This window comes from Aspergillus aculeatinus (genome assembly GCF_003184765.1).
Source record: "Aspergillus aculeatinus CBS 121060 unplaced genomic scaffold BO66scaffold_44, whole genome shotgun sequence".
Lineage (NCBI taxonomy): Eukaryota > Fungi > Ascomycota > Eurotiomycetes > Eurotiales > Aspergillaceae > Aspergillus > Aspergillus aculeatinus.
The window spans coordinates 323,131-341,843 of record NW_020291513.1 but is presented as its reverse complement, the minus strand read 5'-3'; the positions used below and the strand labels follow the sequence as shown (position 1 = coordinate 341,843).

The 18,713-nt window shown below is 54.9% G+C and overlaps 7 protein-coding genes across 7 annotated transcripts; 4 read left to right on the top strand and 3 right to left on the bottom strand.

Moving 5' to 3' along the window:
* The first annotated feature begins 8 nt into the window (after window positions 1-8).
* On the top strand, window positions 9-4,500 carry BO66DRAFT_379923 (HECT domain protein). The gene is made up of 3 exons (XM_025645880.1): window positions 9-369; window positions 434-4,130; window positions 4,197-4,500. Exons 1-3 carry the CDS (start codon window positions 164-166, stop codon window positions 4,317-4,319), a joined length of 4,026 nt encoding a protein of 1,341 aa, XP_025501056.1. The 5' UTR covers window positions 9-163; the 3' UTR covers window positions 4,320-4,500.
* Window positions 4,501-4,714: 214 nt separating this feature from the next.
* On the top strand, window positions 4,715-6,132 carry BO66DRAFT_355443 (uncharacterized protein). Its single transcript, XM_025644854.1, has 5 exons — window positions 4,715-4,857; window positions 4,982-5,050; window positions 5,105-5,449; window positions 5,519-5,678; window positions 5,734-6,132. The coding sequence occupies exons 2-5, from the start codon at window positions 5,015-5,017 to the stop codon at window positions 6,021-6,023; spliced, it is 831 nt and encodes a 276-aa protein (XP_025501055.1). The 5' UTR covers window positions 4,715-4,857; window positions 4,982-5,014; the 3' UTR covers window positions 6,024-6,132.
* Window positions 6,133-7,967: 1,835 nt separating this feature from the next.
* On the top strand, window positions 7,968-9,775 carry BO66DRAFT_379918 (uncharacterized protein). Its single transcript, XM_025645879.1, has 2 exons — window positions 7,968-8,125; window positions 8,251-9,775. Exons 1-2 carry the CDS (start codon window positions 8,104-8,106, stop codon window positions 9,732-9,734), a joined length of 1,506 nt encoding a protein of 501 aa, XP_025501054.1. The 5' UTR covers window positions 7,968-8,103; the 3' UTR covers window positions 9,735-9,775.
* BO66DRAFT_394029 (Arabinanase/levansucrase/invertase) lies at window positions 9,753-11,258 on the bottom strand. The gene is made up of 2 exons (XM_025647890.1): window positions 10,343-11,258; window positions 9,753-10,225 (listed from the first exon to the last, which is right to left on the bottom strand). Exons 1-2 carry the CDS (start codon window positions 11,245-11,247, stop codon window positions 9,931-9,933), a joined length of 1,200 nt encoding a protein of 399 aa, XP_025501053.1. The 5' UTR covers window positions 11,248-11,258; the 3' UTR covers window positions 9,753-9,930.
* A 192-nt stretch (window positions 11,259-11,450) lies between these two features.
* BO66DRAFT_422355 (hydroxyacid-oxoacid transhydrogenase) lies at window positions 11,451-13,218 on the bottom strand (the record flags this gene model as incomplete). Its single annotated transcript, XM_025650044.1, has 3 exons — window positions 12,614-13,218; window positions 12,502-12,560; window positions 11,451-12,457 (listed from the first exon to the last, which is right to left on the bottom strand). Exons 1-3 carry the CDS (start codon window positions 13,030-13,032, stop codon window positions 11,451-11,453), a joined length of 1,485 nt encoding a protein of 494 aa, XP_025501052.1. The 5' UTR covers window positions 13,033-13,218.
* Window positions 13,219-13,507: 289 nt separating this feature from the next.
* Window positions 13,508-14,784, bottom strand: BO66DRAFT_473668 (kinase-like protein; the record flags this gene model as incomplete). The annotated part of the gene is made up of 2 exons (XM_025653075.1): window positions 13,508-13,839; window positions 13,920-14,784. 2 exons carry the CDS (start codon window positions 14,782-14,784, stop codon window positions 13,508-13,510), a joined length of 1,197 nt encoding a protein of 398 aa, XP_025501051.1.
* A 770-nt stretch (window positions 14,785-15,554) lies between these two features.
* Window positions 15,555-18,390, top strand: BO66DRAFT_473667 (phosphotransferase family protein). The gene is made up of 7 exons (XM_025653074.1): window positions 15,555-15,707; window positions 15,766-15,861; window positions 15,923-15,962; window positions 16,627-16,922; window positions 17,000-17,266; window positions 17,324-17,354; window positions 17,420-18,390. The coding sequence occupies exons 1-7, from the start codon at window positions 15,618-15,620 to the stop codon at window positions 18,367-18,369; spliced, it is 1,770 nt and encodes a 589-aa protein (XP_025501050.1). The 5' UTR covers window positions 15,555-15,617; the 3' UTR covers window positions 18,370-18,390.
* Window positions 18,391-18,713: the final 323 nt, after the last annotated feature.

Sequence of the window (18,713 nt, the reverse complement as noted above, 5' to 3'; positions counted from 1 at the left end):
CTGCACCACCGCACATAAACAAGTAACACCACTATTACTGCTTCGGGCCATTCAAGATACCCCCTCCAACCAAGGTAAGGTCATACTGCCTGTACAAGCAACTTCCTCTTCCCCCTTCAATTTTCTGGTTGGGTAGTCGCGGCATGCTCCGCAGGTTGTCAAGATGACGAGGCTCCGCGGAGCTTCCGTGAGCTCATATGACGCCGCGCGCGGCGCTGGTTCCGACCGATCGCACCTACACCGATCCAAGCTCCCTCCGAATGCGCCGGAAATTGTTGTATTGAACACAATCGATGTGTCCGACCCGGCTCAGGTTTTGCTCTGGTGTCGCGATGAGCGACGGCGCCAGTTTAACCTTCTGGTTCGCAGGTGAGTGAGATCGGATGAAACGCAACTTTCGTACGATCCAGCAGTAGCTGACGGAAGGACCAAGATATAAGAACCAGCTTATGTACGGCTGCGTGAACCCTGGCTGTCAGACCCCAACCTGCGCGAGCTATCGGAGACGGATCACCGAAGGACCATATCGCCGTTATACAGAACTGAGTGCCCGGACCCTGGCTTGCTACTTGGCCAGTATAGACAATGCCGAAGCAGGACTCTGCTGTAACCCTCCTAGGGTACCATATGAACTGTCACCATATGAGCCACAGCGCCGACCGAAACGCCGAAGTCGCACCCTGGTTGAACCTGCAGAGGCACTGGGCTCAATCGGGAGATACCACGATGACACGGCGGTCGTACGCCAGGACTCCCGAAGACCACACGATCGGCCGATGCTGTCGAGCTCGGACAAGGCCGCAGACATTAGCGCGCCTCAGGAGGCGGACTCGTCTGAGCAGCAAGCGGCATTGTCGGAGGATGAACACGCTGCAGCCCAGAGACAGAAGGATCCCAAATCGTTTACGCAAAACCTTTTCGATACCTTATCCTTGAGAATGATAGAGTGGTTACCTTTACGGCGGTCTCCGACCGCTCTCGACGCCAACATTGACCAGCACCACACTCGACCGGAACCTAGGCTGCCGAAGAGCGAGCCTGAACAGACGCCTTCGCATTCTCAACGGACGAGACCACATATGAGCCGACAACGTACACCTCAAAATGCCACCCTTGCTGGTGGTACACCACATACTCCTTCATCGCGGAACGGCACTAGTCAGAACACCGCATTAGAGCTAACGGTACCGATTACGCTTACGGAAATGGATCAATGGCGTCGGAGTGGACGGGCGAATTTGGATGAGAAATCCCACCATGAACTGAAACCGGCGCGCAAGATCCCCGTCAACGCACATGCAGATAATGATGGATCGGCCAATGTGCCCTCACCACCCGCCTTGAGACACCGTCCTCAAAAGCATCGGGGGAGGGTCGGGGACACGGATAACATTGACCTGGCTCTGCAGCAGAAGAAAGAGCGGCGAGTGTCTTGGGATGGGGCAAAATACTTGAATAATGTTCAGTTTGTCGATTACTTGGATCCGGTCCCGTCTGTTGAAGAGCATCTTCCCTCGCAAGCTCAATCACCGACTGATCGGAAGCCCAGCCGTCGGAGCCCCAGCCGAAAACAGCCAGCAACGGCTGTCCAGTCGGTGAGCCATCTTAATAGCGAGGTGGTGAATGGATTGGCGCAGATGACGGCAACCTCCGAGGATGAGGAGGAGCGGTGGAGGAAAGAGCTTGCCCACATAGAGTTCACCGGCAGCTTTGAAGATTCCGAATGGCGCTTTGCGAACATCCGACAGCGACAGGTTTACAATTTCATCGCACAGAGCGTGTTCTTTACCTTGAGCAGCACGAAACAGATACTGAGGTCGTTTCAAAAGCATGCGGCTGATTCATCCGAAGCGGATCAGAGCAGAGCAACTTCCAACCTTGATTTACGACAGCTACAGCCGTCGTTTATCAAGTTACTCAGTATCTGTCCCCGAGATGTTGTATTCCACAGCTTGTGGGGTGCGATGGAATCGTTATTTGTGCCGCCAAAAGAGCTATCGGCATCGGGCAGACGTTCGCGTCGTTCGTCTTGCAATTCTACTACGTCTGCTTCTATCCCTGCTCCTATCCTTCGTCGGTCTAGTTCAGTGGGCATGGAGCATCTTACAGATACAAATGCTGCGGATGTTGCTACAGTCACCATGTTCGCTCTCGCGAGCTCGCTGCCTAGGGTCGATGCGCCTACATGGCGCGCAATCCTTCAGATGCGTGCTGCGGGAGGCGTGGCATCTGGCTCAGAAATGCAGAAGCATTCAGTATCCAGGTCTCGGGTAATCGTCGAGACTATCGACATGTTCGAGCATGAGCTTGCTCTACGACTGGTTGATCGCCTGGTGCGGGGTCTCACGGCACGCCTGGCGTTCAACGAGATCTCCAAAACACGCCATGTCTATTCGCGGGATTTTACTAAACGTCGCAAGGACAGCGCTTTGGACCGTCTTGTGGACAACTTGATCGAGGAATATAAAGCCATGTCAACCGACGGCACCACTCAGGAGCAGCCATCCCAGCCCGGGGCTCCATCGTTCGTCGCCGAATGGCTCCGGACTCTGCTGTTGCGGGAGTGGGATGGTAATCCCGAAATGCCAAAGAGCAGTTCTGCTGGCGGAGCTGTACAAATCCTGGCCAAGTTGTACAAGGAGCGGAACCGTCTCGGCCTTGTACCGGAAGACTTTCACACTTCATTTCTTGCCGAAAGGCTGGAGCCTCTGGATATGCCAGTGGAATGGCTAAACCGATTGCCGAGTAACAAAACCATGCATCTTCTGTCGTACCCGTTTCTGTTCCCCCCCTCCTCACTTGTTATCTACTTCCGCGCCTTGAATTATGCAGCCATGTCGAAATACTACGAAGCGGCGTTGACGACAACGAGGCACGTCACACAAACTGCGTTCGGGCCTATCCATATTCACGATGACGTCGGCCTGCTGGCACGTATGAAGACGTCGATGACTACCTACCTCGTTCTTACCGTGCGCCGAGACAGCGTCCTCACGGACGCGCTCAACCAGCTCTGGCGGCGCGAGAGGCGCGAGCTCATGCGACCTCTGAAAGTGCAAATGGGAATGGATGAGGGCGAGGAAGGTCTCGATCACGGCGGGGTCCAGCAGGAATTCTTCCGTGTCTTGATGGCAGAGGCTCTGGATCCAGCGTACGGCATGTTTACGCTGGACGGACGAACCCGCATCTCCTGGTTCCAGCCATGTTCCTTGGAGCCACTCTACAAGTTCGAGCTCCTCGGGCTGCTGATGTCCCTGGCTGTATACAATGGGCTTACACTTCCGGTCAACTTTCCCACGGCGTTCTACCGAAAGCTGCTAGGACTCAAGGTCAAACAGCTGGACCATATTCAAGACGGCTGGCCGGAGCTCACCAAGGGATTGGAGGACCTCCTCGCGTGGGAGGAGGGTGATGTGGGAGACATTTTCCTGCGGACCTACGAGTTCAGCTACGAAGTGTTCGGCAACGTCGAGACGGTGGACATGCAGAAAATTGATAAGGAAGCCCCGTGGCCGACACCGTTCCTGCCCCTCCGACCGCCTTTAACCGGCACTCGGTCTCTCGGGTACTCGCCGCCATGGTCGGAAGTCCGTCATTACACGGACCACGTCAACTTGAGTCCTCCCTCATCTATGGCAGCAGAAACGGCGGGTTCGTATCGGGACGTGGCCAAGTCCGTTGATCCCTTGCCCGCGCTGGCGGCTCAGTCGCCTACTCCCCCGGCAGAGGAAGCGTGTCTCGTGACGAACGCCAATCGCGGGCAGTTTGTGAAGGATTACATCTTCTGGCTGACGGACAAGTCCGTCCGGCCACAGTTCGAAGCCTTTGCCAAGGGGTTCTACACCTGCTTGGACCGGACCGCGCTATCGATCTTCACTGCCGAGTCATTCAAGACCGTGGTGGAGGGCATCCAGACGATTGATATGCGAGAATTGGAGCGTCACGCGCGGTACGAAGGCGGGTTCAGCGCGAGTCACCGGGTGATTCGGGACTTCTGGAGCATCGTGCGACGGTACCCTGCGGAAAAGAGGGCACAATTATTGGAGTTTGTGACGGCGAGTGACCGGGTGCCGGTCAATGGGATTGCGAGCATCATGTTTGTGATTCAGAAGAATGGAGTTGGGGATGCTGTAAGCCACTGCCCCTTTCGCTCGACTACCGACTGTAAACTGTACAGTTGTACTGACAAACCGCAGCGCCTTCCCACGAGTCTGACGTGTTTCGGACGATTACTGCTTCCCGAATACTCATCCAGGAGTGTTCTAGAGGAGAAGCTGAGCAAAGCGTTGGAGAACGCACGAGGATTTGGCGTTGCGTAAGAGGACATACATACCCAAGGGAGCTGTATAGTTGTTATCTACTCTTAGTATTTATTCATTATAGTCATACATACCCGGTTTTTTCAAGGCATATGGATGGTGGGGACATTGGGGCATTATCTAGGGATTGTGGATAAGGGAACTGGAATTACTCAGATACATATACTCTACTTATAATTGCGAGATTTGTGGTTTGTAATGTTGCCACCGGTAACGTTGGTTAGTTAGATGGAATGAGTACTCCGTCACCTGGCTGGCAGTAAAAGAAGCAGGTGTGCGGGCGTGGGCGGAAGTGATTCGCCGCCTCCCCTGGCCCGCCACTTGTACCGTACCCGGGCCCGCTCTTTCGGGCTCTTTTCTCGGCATTAGGTAGATTCATCCATCTTTCCTCTCCTCTCTTGTCTCTTGAACTTCTCATTCTCTTCCTCCTCAATTTGATCTTTGCCCCTTGTTGCGAACAGTTTTTCCCCTGTTCTTTGTCTTCTGCTAGAACTATTGAAACATAAACATATCTCTTATAACTACATACACATTACAGGTGAGAATATACCCCATCTACAGCATCAGATTGTGGCGTCTCCCCTCCTTATCCAAATTTCACTATCAGCCCCGCTACCCCACGTTGCTCTGACTCTATGCTGACCTTGACCCTTCCACTTCAGACCCCAACCATACCTACAATTTATAGACCAATTATGCCCCCGATCGTTCACTGCGTCCGCCACGCCCAGGTAAGTTGTCTGTTCGCATCGAGACTTGCCTATGATTAACGCCTTCCGCCCCAGGGCGTGCATAACCTTTGCACCGCCAACCACGTCATCCACGATCCCCTCCTCACCGACCTGGGTAACGAACAATGCAGCACCCTCCGCGATACCTTCCCCCGCCACGAACACATTGACCTGGTGACCGCCTCTCCCCTCCGCCGCACCATCTACACCGCACTCCAGAGCTTCGAGCCCGTCTTCAAGACCCGCCCCGGTCTCGAAGTGATTGCTCTCCCGGATGCCCAGGAGACCAGCGATGTGGCATGCGACACGGGCAGTGACCCAGATGTGCTGCGCAAGGAGATGGAGGAGAAGAAACTCCCTGTCGACTTGAGCTTGGTCTATGAAGGTTGGAACGTGAAGGTATTTTATTCCTGTTCAGTCTTCGTCTAGGATGACCGGATGTGCTAATGGAGAGGGGCGAATGTACAGTCCGGTCGATTTGCCCCCACCAACAAGGCGATCAAGGACAGGGCCCGCGCGGCGAGACGGTGGTTGAAGGGGAGACCGGAGAAGGAGATTGTTCTGGTCACGCATGGCGGGTTCTTGCACTACTTCACGGAGGACTGGGAGGATAGCAGTCAGTTCCAGGGTAGGTGGTCAGGGTGCATTGGTTGGAGATCTGGATGAAAGCTAACACGGGATAGGAACCGGCTGGTCGAATACGGAGTACCGCACATACGTGTTCTCGGAGGAGGAGGACAGGGATGACCTCGAGGGATATCCGCTGGACGGGGACAATGCCACCTTGGTAGAGACCCTGGAGTCGCGGCAGCGCCGTGGGAAGTCGGGTCCGATGCCGAACCGAGAGCAGCAGAAGAAGCTGTATAAGATCGGTACGCAGGGCTGGGATGACCAGGGGTTGCAGCTGAGTACGGCGGAGCGTGAGGCTGCCAAAGTGCCGGAGGGCAAGGAAATAGATGGGGTTCGGGCTTAGATGGAGATTGACTGGATTTTACACTTAGAGAGAGGTTTTCTTGAAAGATCGTTGCTATACTCGCAGTAGATAATGCATGAAAGACTATATAGCAGCAAAGAATCCCTTGTTTACTGGTATACGTGCACCAGTTCGCTGATAATGATCGAACAATAGCATTGTCTCTTCCAAGAACCATCAGGGACAAAGACAGCAACTGCGCAGTGAAAGTCTTTGTCTGTGAGGTTGTTCATAAAAAGTCCATCCAGCCCAGTAACCCTGACCCTAACTCACTGTTTACAGTAACACACGATTCCCCACGCTGCGTGAATCTCAAAATCCAATATGACTGGTTTTGTTTACCCCAACATCCCCATGTTTCTCCCCTCACTCTCGTCCTCTTCTCATTCCCCCCGCCCTTGACCTTGGTTTTGTATTCGCATATCCTAGGAGATGTCACCTCGAGGACTGACTCAATCAGACTCGAGACATCATCTCTGCTGGCTTGACACATCCAGGTTCCTGTAGACCCGTTGGAAGAGTTGACCTTGCTAATCTTACGAGAGACCGCAGATACGCGTCTGTTTATCGCCTCGAGGCATGAGAGGATGAAGTGTGGAGACCACCCTGACTATACTATACTATACTACACCCTCGCCTTTATGACTCTCATGCGTCGTCCTTCCTCCCTCCCTTCGTCCTCCTCCTCCGCCCTCCTCCTCCGTTCTCCTTTCCTCCGTTGTTCTCACGCCACTGCCAGAGTAACCTTGGCGAGACCATACCATACTATACTATACTATAACCTCGCCAAGATACTCTGCATCCTCCGTCCTCCGAGCCTTCCCTCCGAACGTCGTCCTCGTCCTCGTCCTCCTCCCTCCGTCCTTTCACGCCACTGCAGGATACTCGGTGTCGAGACCATACCCCACTATAACCTCGTCCGGGTATCCAGCATCCTCCGAACGTCCTCCTCCCTCCGTCCTCCCTCCTCTGATCCTTCCTTCGATTTCGACAACCTGACCACAAGGTAAGCTCCAACACTCCTAAGTCCAGCTAACACAACAGGTCCCCAGCGAACAGACTCGCACCTCACCGCGGTGCTGGGGTCTAGTAGCCTCTCCACGAGGCGAAGCTAAGACGAGTCTACTAGAATGTCTGTCTGCCTTGAGGCAGGGGCCGTGACATGCATAAGTAGAGTTCCAGCTTGTGTGTGTGGCTTGATGCAGCTGGTGATTGGTACTAGCAGCTAGGATCTGTGCGATCCTTGATATATCTGATGATTATTAGGTAGTATGCGCGCGATCCTGTCCCTATTTCAATAAAATGAGTCCGAGTACAAGGTGATATTTGCTTCTTTTGTAAACATTGGCAATCGGTGTATGAACTTTGTGTTCCTCGATGCATGTCACGTCACCTATAGCCTGTGCTTTACAGAGTATCCTCCGAGGGAATGTTGGCAGAATGCATACCTTAGTGATCTACACGGTCAAATAACCACTAAGCCACACTCCACCGCTTGTTGATCAATCTCTTTCGCAAAGTGCTTATACTTACTCGATAAATATGCGTCTGCCTGGGAGGAGAAGGCTTAAACTGAGAACTCCGCTCTAGGCTGTCGACAGGAAGCCTCCCCGGGCCGTAGCCGTAGACAGTAATCATCGGCATGTCAGTCTATTCGACAATGCGACTTGGAAACCATGGTGCCTATTTTGTCGGATCCTGCTTTTTTGCTTGGGGAAAAAGAAAAACACAAGATGATCCTGCCGGCAGGATTCCTGTTGCCTATGTAGATGTAGATGTCAGGAATGAATGCCAGTTATATTGAGGATATTTGACCTGTAGTAAGTTAGAGAAAGCTATTTATAGCGGGTGGGGCAAAGCAGTGCCCCCGGATGGCCTGAGGCAGCCAATTCGCATGCCTTCCCGCGATTGTGTTTCATCTTTCATCATTCAACAATCCCCGGACAATAACAAGATCCAGACCGACACTTCGGAACTCGTTCACTCTTATGTCAAGTATATAACTTCTCCAATGGCATCTAGTCTACTGGTACCTTCCTTTGGAATCTTTTCATGATCGGTGAATGAAGTAACCAGCACCATGCTCGACGAGAACCTCCCTAGTATGTCTTCTGCCTTCTACACTTCTTCCCTTGTATACCCGCCCGCTCACGACCTTCACCGGTTCACCATGAACCCAACAACAACATCGCGACTGACTGACTGACTGACCAACCCTATAAACTAGCATTCTACCTCAAACCCTCCCGCCAAACCCCCCACCAAACCACCATCCACCTTTACCAACACGGCAACGACCCGCAACCGACTTACACCCTGCGACACCCGGACCCGACCACGATCGCGACCCCGGCGGACGCCCACAACCGCTACGCGGCCGCCCTCTACGACGCCCACGTCCCCTCCATCTTGTACGGGGAAGTCCTGATCCTCCCGCAATGGACCACTCCGACCCTCTCCGCCGACGCCATCCGCGCCAACAACGGCACCACCCCGGCGCCCGAACCCCTCCTCCCCACCACCTTCACCATCAACCTGTACAACCCGGATCAAACCGTCACCGTCCACTTCAAGCCCAAGTCCTGGAACAGCCCGGTGACCTGGTGGTTCGAGATGCCGCAGCACAGCTTCCGGCAGCCGTCAACGTCGCGGCTCGATCGCACCCAGGCCGACCCGGCCTCCGCCGACATCACGCCGAAGCTGCGGTTCGCGTGGCGGAAGGACAGCAAGCTGAGCAAGGATTTGACCTGCGTGCTGTCGGGCAAGACGACGACGCTCCCGGAGTCCAAAACCAAGGCGAAGGAGCCGGATATTACCGTGGCCATGTTTCAGTCGCTGAAGGAGCTGACCCTGTATGAGCCGAACCTCTACCGGGTGGAGATGGAGGATTTCAAGGGGCTGGAGGTCGTCTTGTTGTTGGCCGCCGTGACGATCAGGGATGTCTGGTTTGCGCCGCAGGGGTTGCGGGAGGCGTTCCGTGTGGGGAAGTCCGGGGCACCGGCAGCAGTTTCGGGGACTGGGAGTGGAGGGAGGGAGGGGGGCCCAGTCAAGCAGCAGAGACCTGTAGTAGGTACGACGATAGGCTCCTCGGTGGCTATGGCATCGGGGGCTTTAAATGCGTCGCCCTCGTCGCCTCTAGCGCCGTCATCATCGCCGACGTCACGACAGTCATCGCAACAGCTGTCGAAACCCCTGCCGCAACCTGCGGTATCACCGGCGGAGAATTGGCGCAAAGAGGAGGAGCGCCGCACGCGGCTGTTACTGGAGGAAGAGGAGCGGACGCGACGACAGCGCGCGGCGGAGCGCCAGGCGGAGATTGATCGCGAGACGCTCCGGCTGCAGAGGATCTATGGTCAGGAGGAGGAGCGCGTGCGCATGCAGGCGTCCGGGGTCCCGGGGCCGCTGCCCCCGCGGATGAGTGCTGCTGCTGCTGCTGCTGCTGCTCCTGCCCCGAGTCTGCCCCTGAGGCCGGCGAACCCGCCACAGCCACACAGTTATCCGTACCAGGATGGACGGCCCCGGATTCATGGTGCAGGGCGGGTCGATCCGCGGCACCAGTCGGTGGTGCGCTTTTCGTTGTCGCCGGAGCAGCAGCAGCAACAGGAACAAGCGAAACCGGCGTTGCAGCCGAAGAAGAGCAGTTTCTTTCGATTACGACGGTCGTCGGCGGATGAGGCGAAGTTGAGTAAGAAGCGGAGTTCGATGTTTTGAAATGATACCCTTGCATATACTGTACCTGCATATGAAATACGAATGGATTTATTATTTTAGGCGTCCCCCGTATACATGTACTTTAAACAAGGACGCTTCTGTCCTGCTGTGAGTCCACCGTTGCGCTCACAACTAGAAAAGAAGTATCACAGCGTAACTCTACAACCCCCAGGACATCCATCTGATAAAAAAGCAATCATAAAGGCCTAGCATCCACCCCCTCCAGCGTGATATTCACAGGCAGGATATTCCCCTGCGCGTCGAACTCCATGCGATCGATACACACGACACGATGATCCCGCGCCGTATCGTTGGGATACCGTCGGTGATAGACGATGTAGTACTCTTCGCCGATCGTCAACACACTGTGATGGCCGGTACTCGTCCCGATCTTGTCGTTGCCCTGCAGGATCTTGGTGGGGGTGGAGCTGAACGGCCCCGTCGGCGAGGGACCCGTCACGTAGCTGACGCCGTAGGAGTTGTCACCCCAGCTGTACATTAAGTTATATCAAATCAGTTAGCCCAGCTGCCCAGCTGCCCCCCCCAGCCTGCCCACTCCCCCAGATCCAAACACCCAAACCAAAGAAACTTGAAAAGGGAAAACTCACCCCCCCACCGAATACATAAAATAATAAACCCCCCGACGCTTCAACACCCACGGCCCCTCCACATAATCGGGCGGGGTGATCTCCACAAACCCCCCCTTCAGGGCGGTCATACTCTCCGCATCCAGCTCCCCCACGACCGCGTGGCCCCAGCCCCCGAAATACAGCCAGACGCGGGGTGTGGTGTCGCTGCCGTTGTCCCCGTCGCCGTCGCCCCCTGTGCCCCCCCCTCCTGAGTTTTGACTGGCCGGATAATCCACGAAAACCTGCGCATCGATCGCCTCCGCCCCCATCACCGTGCCATTCACCAGGGGCTTTCCGAGAGCGTCCGCGAACGGCCCCGCCGGCGAGTTGGTGGTGGATTTGGCGACCCCGATGCCCGTGCCGTCGCCGGTGGAGAAGTACATGTAGTACTCGTATTCGGTTTCATCCTCGGGGGTTGGTTCGGCTGGAGGGGGGGTGTTTGCAGGTGCGCTGGGGGGGTTGGAACGCTTGTTCGCTGGGATGGGTCGTCGGGCGACGGACGGTGCCCACGCCGCGCGGTTCGTGGACCAGGGGATCTGCGTGATGTTGAGGACGGTGGGGTGCTTGGTCCACGTGATTAGGTCGGGGGAGCTGAAGGCGTCGAAGAAGGTTTGTTGCTCGTAGGCGGCGCTGTAGGTGGGGTAGATCCAGTAGTTCTGTTGGGGTTGGGTCTGGGGTTGGGTTGCTGGGCCTGTGTGCGGGAAGAGGTGGGCTTCCGGGTCGGCGTACCAGGGCCAGGGGCCGGGCAGGGGGAGGGGGTTGCCTGTTTTGATTACTTGGTCTTGTTCTAAGGGGGTTTGCGGGGTGGTTCCAGTTGCGTGGGTTGGGAAGGGGGTGAGGAGGAGGGAGAGGGAGATGAGGGGGAAGGGGAGGGGAGGGCGCATTTTGTCGGTTCTGGGGGGGGGGGGATTGAATTGAGAAGAGAGTGAAAAGGAAAAGAAAATTAAGTTAGTAAGAGGCAGGTACAGTGCAGTACTACCTACTTATATGAAGAGATTGGGAATCGGTCGGATGATTTGCAGGCGTGATGGAATGCGGGGATGACCGGGGTATGCAACTAGTCATTCATTCAACCTAAGTAGTGCAGCTAATACTCCATCGACTCCTCCAACAACGCCCGCAATTCAGCCTTCTCCCCCTCCAACTCACTATTCAAGTTCGGCGCCAGATCCAACACGCGCTTCTGCGGTAGGGTCCCCTCCACTAACGACTCGATATCCCCCCGCTGGAACCCCAGATCCTTCAACCCCCGCGGCTGGTCGCCCAGCTTCACCAGAAACTCTGCCAGCGCTTCCCCCAGCACCTCGCCCGCGCTCTCCCGCTTCACGTTCGAGATGTCCACGCCGAACGCCTCCGCCGCCGCCAGGTGCCGGTCCGGGTTCGACGCCGCTGTGAATCGGAACACCGCCGGCGCCGTCACCGCCACCGACACCCCGTGCGGGATGATCGGGTGGTCGACATCGTAGCCCGCGTGCTTGTAGCCCGGGTTCTGGCTCGAGATCGGATAGCTCATCCCGTGGCACAGATGCACGCCCGCGTTGCCGAATCCCACGCCCGCCAGCGTCGCGGCCAACAGCATCTGGGACTGCGCTTCAAAGTCCTCCGGGTCTTTGACCGCCCGGGGCAGGTACTTGACCGTGCTGCGGAGGGCCTGCAGCGAGAAAATGTCGGAGATGGGGTTGGCGCCCTGGTACGCCGGGCGATTAATCGGGTTGGTGGGACGAGGAGTGCGCTCATTGTACGGGATGGCCGTCCATGACTCGAGCGAGTGGCACAGCACATCCAGACCGGAAGAAGCGTGGACAGCCGACGGCATGGTCCGTGTGTTGAGCGGGTCGCAAATCCCCAGAGTGGGCTTGAGGTTGCGGTGCGCAATCCCCGTCTTGGCTTTCTTCGAGACCAGATCGAAGATGGCGGTGCCCGTGGTTTCAGACCCCGTACCCGCGGTCGTCGGGACGGCGATCAATGGGCGGAGGGCCTTGGTGACAGGCAGGCCTTTGCCCAGTGGGGCGTTGACAAAGTCGAGAAAGTCGGCTTCGGGGTAGACGGTGTATAGATTCATCAGTTTGGCGGTGTCGATGACGGAACCGCCGCCTGCGAGGGTTAGCAAGGGATAGACAAGGAGGTGGAATACGAACCAACGGCAAGAAAGGCATCTGGATTATAAGGCTTGGCAAATGCGATCGCGTCTTTGACTCTGTATCACTATTAGATGTGCACGAAGGGACGAAAACAGTGGTGCGAGCTTACGAGCTATCCTTGGGCTCCACCCGCACTTTGTCAAAGACAGTGAACTCAATGCCCTCCCGCGACAAACCCTCGACAGCTTGTTTCATAGCATCCAACTTGGCGACATTCCCATCTGTTACAATGCACACCCGCTTGGCCTTCATGTTGGCAAAGTCCATGCCGACCTCTTTGGTGGCTCCCGGCCCGAAGCGGATGCTCGAGGCGGCCATCTCGAAGGCATATTCCTTCTGGCGCGAAGGGTCTGTCGGGGTGGCCATGTGACGACGAACATGTTCGCTGAGAGTAGGTGTGCGATGGTGGTGATGGTGATTGGGGTTGGAATGGCATGGACAGGAGGGCGGATGCGTGTACTGGACTGTGCGCAGGAGGTTGAGGGCGCGCGTGGAGGCCGAGGGGGCGATGCGGACGGCAGCGACCATCTTAGGAGGATGACTGTGTCGAATGAGTTGAGCAGCTTCGAGTGCTGGTTAAGCAAGCATGGAAGTATGAGGATGAGGGAGCTGTTTAGCCAGACAAGAAAGAAAGGAAGAAGAAGGAGGAGGAGGAGGAATCGGTGTGGAGGCGGAAATGCGGGGAATGCGGTCGGCGCGAATGCCGAGGTCGGGGTAATACTCAATTCCCCAATTTTGTGACCTTTTACTTTGGTGAGTATATCATTACTCGGTGGTTGACTCGATCTGACTGATGTCATCGAAAGTAAGTTAACTACCTCTCCTTCTCGTCCCAAGGTATAGAGGTACAGACTTTGGGTCTACATCATGACGATCTATACTAAGGTACAGTGCGCATTGCGCATTTTGGCTAGTCGCCCGATTGGGAAATGCCGAGGTCGAGCCTTCCCCTCCCAGTTCTACTATAATTCATGAACTAACTGTCTTACTAACTCATATTGGATCACCACAGTCCACTATCTACTATCCTTCTTAGTTCTGTTAAAAGCTCCTCCGCCGTTATACGACGCTTCCACTCTCCATCATCATCATGGCCCTCTTGCTCGCATAAAGATCTTGTAAACAGATTCAGCGGACCCTCTTTCAGATCACCACCAAACAAGTCTACCAAAGCTTGTTTGACCTTGGATGGCTTGGCGGCGTCGACCACAGTCCTCCACACCAGCATACGAAAGTCATGACTGGACATGCTATCGAAAGCCAACTGAAGCAGAGCCATACCAATCGCGAAGACATCAGAGCTCATAGGATCAAACGTTTTTCTCAGTAGGATTTCTGCTACGTGTTAGCGGTCTCAGCTGTTATCACGTACAACACTACCAGGAGAGAAAGAAGAAGGCAGAGTTGTCACCTACCCTGCGAGAGATACCCCAGCGTTCCCGCGCTGCCGCGAACATACCGCGAACGAGTGATCCGATCCAGGTCCGAGATCAGGACGCGCATCTCTCCGGTCGGTGTGCGGTCATATACCATGTTTCCGAGCTTTAGGTCCTGGTGCGCGAAGCCCTGTCGGTGGAGCTGGACCAGCGCTTCGACCATCTGCAGCATGACGGGCAGCGTTTGTCGTGCTCGGTTGGCGGGCGGCAGTTCGTTTGCCCACAGTTGCAGACTGCCGCGTACCCTCGGCATGACCATCGCGTAGACGGCTCCATTATGCGCCTGAGTGTCGTTGGGCTGGGGGATCGTGAAGGTAGCGGTGGCCCTGATAACGTGGTCGCCCTGCACCAGATTCATCACATGGGCCTCCCATAGCAGCCATGGGTCGTGCGAGACCTTGACTGCCACGTCCTGCTGACCCAGGAGATCCAGCTGGTGGTCGGATGCGTCACTCAGCGGTATCCAGGTGCCACCGTAGACAAATCCACTGGCGCCGTGCCCTAGGATATCCTCCTGGTCTATCTCGAGTCGGACTCCGCCAGTGAACACCGTCGTTTGGTAGGGATCCTCGTCTTCCACAAGTTCGGACGAGGGAACACGAGACTTGAGGTCCGCGACCAAGACCTTTCGGGCTGTCAAGCCGGTAGAGCTCTGGCGCCGCTGCCGATAGCTCCTGTATGTTTCCCAGGATTCGATGCACTCGGGCACTTTTGGCCCTGGTGAGATGCTTGAACTACTATGTGGCTCCGAACGTGAGGTTGACGATGCAGATCCGAGCCAACTGAGTGACAGCTTGGAGAGACCGATGCTGGTTATCAGCAGAAGCACAGACCGCTTCAGCATCTTCAGACAGCTGTAGGTTGCCTTTTCAAAAGAGAAAACAGCAAGTGAGTACGGGAGCTTGCCTAATCCCCTTTTCGGTCCTCAACAGCGGGCTTCATATGACCACAGGTCAGTCCATTATCGATCTTGAATAACCCGAGAGACCAGGCCTTAACTTATAGCCATATTGTCATAGTTCATCACTCTTGCAGGGACATGTTGATGAATGGCGCTCTCTCTTTCCCGGAAAGGTCGAGTTTGTGCTACTGATGCATCTTGATCTTTCTGAACAGGGTTGCTTGCCTTTTCGAAATTACTTGTGTCTCTCTGACGATCTGAAAACATACAGGATTTTCCGAGGTGTCAGATAGGAGAAGTCACATCCGCTGATCATCAGGAAACTGATCATGAGTCTCCGTACGCCGTACCCCGTTTTGAACTAGCATCTGCAGTCGTACGACTCGACAAGAAGATCATTGAAGTCAATCACTCGAGAGCACCAAGTACCGGTACTGTGCTTCGACCTACCGGTACTTCCTTCCCGAGTGCCAGGTGGGCGCATAACGTACCTACTGGCACGGTAGATACGGATACATATTCGATACTATGCATCGATGGGTCAATAATCAAGTATTCTCTGCATAAACTGCCGCGCGACATATTGGCACTATCTATGATCGACTTGTCATATCTCGTCGTGATAAGATTCCTCAAACATGACTGCGGTTCCTAGTATATGAAACACTGAAACTCCAGGAATTGGCAACTTCCTGCTTCACTTTCGCCGTTCACCCGTCCTCACTTCTCGTTCTTCATTGCAGCTTTCGTGCCTTTACCCACCGCCAACACACAAGATGCAGCTCGTCTATCTCGTAGTCATGCTTGGTGCGCTGGTAGCAGCCGGCTCAACCGACCCGCATGACCAGCAAGCAGACCACTCGCTGGTAAACCTCCCACGGAAGACGCCATGAGGAGATATGGAGCTGATGGTGTTCTTCATAGGTCCCTAACTCTGGTTACTTGCCGGAGACCATGGACTTGCCCTGCACCGAGGAGCCTAACATCCCTGGACCCAGGGTACAGACCGGAAAGCGATCGGTGAGTGAAAGGGGGCACAATTGAAGTTGACGAGAGACAAACATGTTAACTTTTGTAACAGCTTCTTAGTGTGAACCGGAAAAGGGATCCCCAGGTTATCAGTTTAGTGTTAAGCTTGAGCTAGCTCAAGCTCAAGGCCTAACCGCCTCTTCCTTTCTTTCTTTCCGAGCATTACCAACACGCGGATGAAGGAATCTCGTCACTGGCTGGAGCAGCGCTTTACTGAAGATTGTACAGTACCACAGAGGGAGGTGAGACATCTTACAGGGTGGTGATGCTGGAATCAACCCTTCGATCTATGTTCTGTACCTAGTAAGTAGTTAGCTATATGTAAAGCACGGAGAACAGTACAGTACCGTACGTAGTTGAATAAATGTCTGAACTCGATCTCTGAAAATTCGACGAGTGGCAAGCTTGCTTTGGTGTAGGGATAGAGAGCATGGCTGAGTGCCATGGGATTGTATATGCCACAGCACGTGACGGCATTTCCAGATTGGATTCGTCCGTTATCAACAAACCGGACAGATGAATCTACAACATTCTCACCAGAGATCCCCAAGAAATGCCAATACAAGCCAGCAAGTTTTCGAGTTTCCTGGTATTTCTCAATTGTTCAAGGCTGCATACAGTCGCACATCGATCATTGTCCACTACGACGGTCAAGAGGGAGCGCAATCCGAAACCACAAATAGCAGGTATTAACCCCCGTGTTAATTAGATGCTCTGCAGCGAGTTTCGACATAGCTCACCATCTCACACCCGTAGAACGCGACCCCGAGACCCTCTACATCTACTCCGCGCAACGCTGGCTCTGGAATGAAACCCAGCAGCTGCAGCGCAGATATCGTGCGTTTGACCTCCCTGCTCTGATCCACATCGCCGAGCAAGCCGCCGGCAACAATGCCGAGTGCGCCACCATCTCCAAACTCCCCGAAGGGAACTTCAACAAGGCACTCTTAGTGACCATGCGGGATGATCGGCAGCTCGTGGTCAAGATCCCCAATCCGAACGCCGGACCGGCCCACTATACCACCGCATCGGAAGTAGCTACGATGCGATATGTGAGTCTCTGTTCCGGATCCAATCACAGACCCAGCACATATGGTGAATCTAACGTTCACTATCAACTCCCACGAAGGCAAGAGAAAACCTCCACCTTCCCGTCCCGCAAGTCCTAGCGTATTGCTCCCGGGCCGGCGACAGCCAGCTAGACGCGGAGTACATCGTGATGGAGAAAGCCCGCGGGATCGAGCTGAGCCGCGTGTGGGAGACTCTCAAGCCGCGCGAGAAACTGTCTATCGTCCAGCAACTCGGCTCAATCACTTCTCGACTTTCTTCGGGGAGGTTTCCAGCCCACGGCTCGTTGTACCTGCGCGAGGACGTCGCCGAGTCCGAGGCTCTCGCCGTTGACGATGTCTTCGCGATCGGACCAACCACCGGCTGAGCATGGTTTGACGATCAGCGAGCGGAGGTGGACATCCATAGAGGCCCCTGTAAGCTCCACCCTCTACTAGCCCCCTATACAAAAACCCTCGCACATAAACTAAAAGCATCCCAGGGCCGAGCACGAAGGACACCATCCACGCCCTAATCCAGCGCGAACAAGCCTGCATCCACCATCTCCCCAGTTTTCCTCGAGACCACCATCAGGGCATCTTCAACGGACCTGGTGGATATCACCCCACAAAGCAAACCAAGTTATCCGTTCTACAAGACTTGCTAAGTATATATCACCACCTCCTTCCTAAAGATGAAGCCCTCAACCAGGGCATACTCTGGCACAACGACCTCCATCTGGATAACATCTTCGTGAGCCACGACCATCCCACCGAGATCACCGGCATCATCGACTGGCAAGCGGTCCCCATCTATCCGATGTTCCTGATCGCCCATCACCCGTCCCTCATCGAGTATGACGGGCTGAAGCCTGAGCGGTTTGTTCAGCCTCGGCTCCCGGAGAATATTCACGACCTGAGTCCCGCGGACAAGAAGGCCGCTGGTGAGATGTATCTCGCGCAAACCCTCTGGCTTTACTACGAGACGCAGATTTACAAGGAAGCGCCGGACTTGTTGCATGCATTTAAGTACTGCGAGACTGTGCAGTCGGATCTACTAGGTCTGGTGGGATCGATCTTCGACGATGGAGAGCCACATGTCCAGAAGCTTCTTGCCACCGTAGCCACGGACGAGGTCTGGAAACAGCTTGTTGGGATGGATGATCGTGGAGATCCAGTGATGGCGTGTCCCTTGAAGTACAACGAGCAGGACTTGGTGAGGCAAGCTGAAGAGTACGCCAGATGGGAGGGAGATGTTGAGAGGAAAGCCCGGGTGATCGAGGAATTAGGGGTGTATCCCGGGTGGGATGGAGCTGTTCCACCTGATGACTATGATGAGATGGCGAGAAGATTGGAAGTGGCCAAGAAGAGGTTCTTGGATCGGGAATCGAGGACCCCTGAGGAACGGAGAGTGTGGAAGAAAGCATGGCCGTTTGAGGATAAGGCTGAGTGATAAAAGTCTGTCTGAGTTGAGAAGTGATGACATCTAAGCTCATCCGACAAAAGTTTCATCAGGCCCAGTCGAACGCTCCAATCTAGCTACCTAGACTTACCGCTATAGACCTGCATTGTTTCGCCATCGGTGCTTCCCAATTCCCTGTCTACGGTGCTATAGTTCAATGCTCATGGACCCGCTCCCCCTCCCCCCCTACCGGGTCGGGTGTTATTACCCTCGTTACTCATCGAGGTATTTCGGTACCATCAAAGTCATGATTCCCTTCAATAGTGCATAGTGTGACTACAAGACACAGGGTACCGACACACAACACCACTAGATATCCCCTCGGAACTCAATAG

Coding starts and splice junctions, on each gene's coding strand:
- BO66DRAFT_379923 (XM_025645880.1), top strand. CDS start 164: ATGACGAGGCTCCGCGGAGCTTCCGTGAGCTCATATGACGCCGCGCGC. Junction 370..433: donor TTTAACCTTCTGGTTCGCAG/GTGAGTGAGATC, acceptor GGAAGGACCAAG/ATATAAGAACCAGCTTATGT. Junction 4,131..4,196: donor AGAATGGAGTTGGGGATGCT/GTAAGCCACTGC, acceptor GACAAACCGCAG/CGCCTTCCCACGAGTCTGAC.
- BO66DRAFT_355443 (XM_025644854.1), top strand. CDS start 5,015: ATGCCCCCGATCGTTCACTGCGTCCGCCACGCCCAG. Junction 5,051..5,104: donor ACTGCGTCCGCCACGCCCAG/GTAAGTTGTCTG, acceptor CTTCCGCCCCAG/GGCGTGCATAACCTTTGCAC. Junction 5,450..5,518: donor ATGAAGGTTGGAACGTGAAG/GTATTTTATTCC, acceptor GCGAATGTACAG/TCCGGTCGATTTGCCCCCAC.
- BO66DRAFT_379918 (XM_025645879.1), top strand. CDS start 8,104: ATGCTCGACGAGAACCTCCCTA. Junction 8,126..8,250: donor GCTCGACGAGAACCTCCCTA/GTATGTCTTCTG, acceptor CCTATAAACTAG/CATTCTACCTCAAACCCTCC.
- BO66DRAFT_394029 (XM_025647890.1), bottom strand. CDS start 11,247: ATGCGCCCTCCCCTCCCCTTCCCCCTCATCTCCCTCTCCCTCCTCCTC. Junction 10,226..10,342: donor TTTATGTATTCGGTGGGGGG/GTGAGTTTTCCC, acceptor CTTAATGTACAG/CTGGGGTGACAACTCCTACG.
- BO66DRAFT_473667 (XM_025653074.1), top strand. CDS start 15,618: ATGCAGCTCGTCTATCTCGTAGTCATGCTTGGTGCGCTGGTAGCAGCC. Junction 15,708..15,765: donor AGCAAGCAGACCACTCGCTG/GTAAACCTCCCA, acceptor TGTTCTTCATAG/GTCCCTAACTCTGGTTACTT. Junction 15,963..16,626: donor AAGGGATCCCCAGGTTATCA/GTTTAGTGTTAA, acceptor TCACACCCGTAG/AACGCGACCCCGAGACCCTC.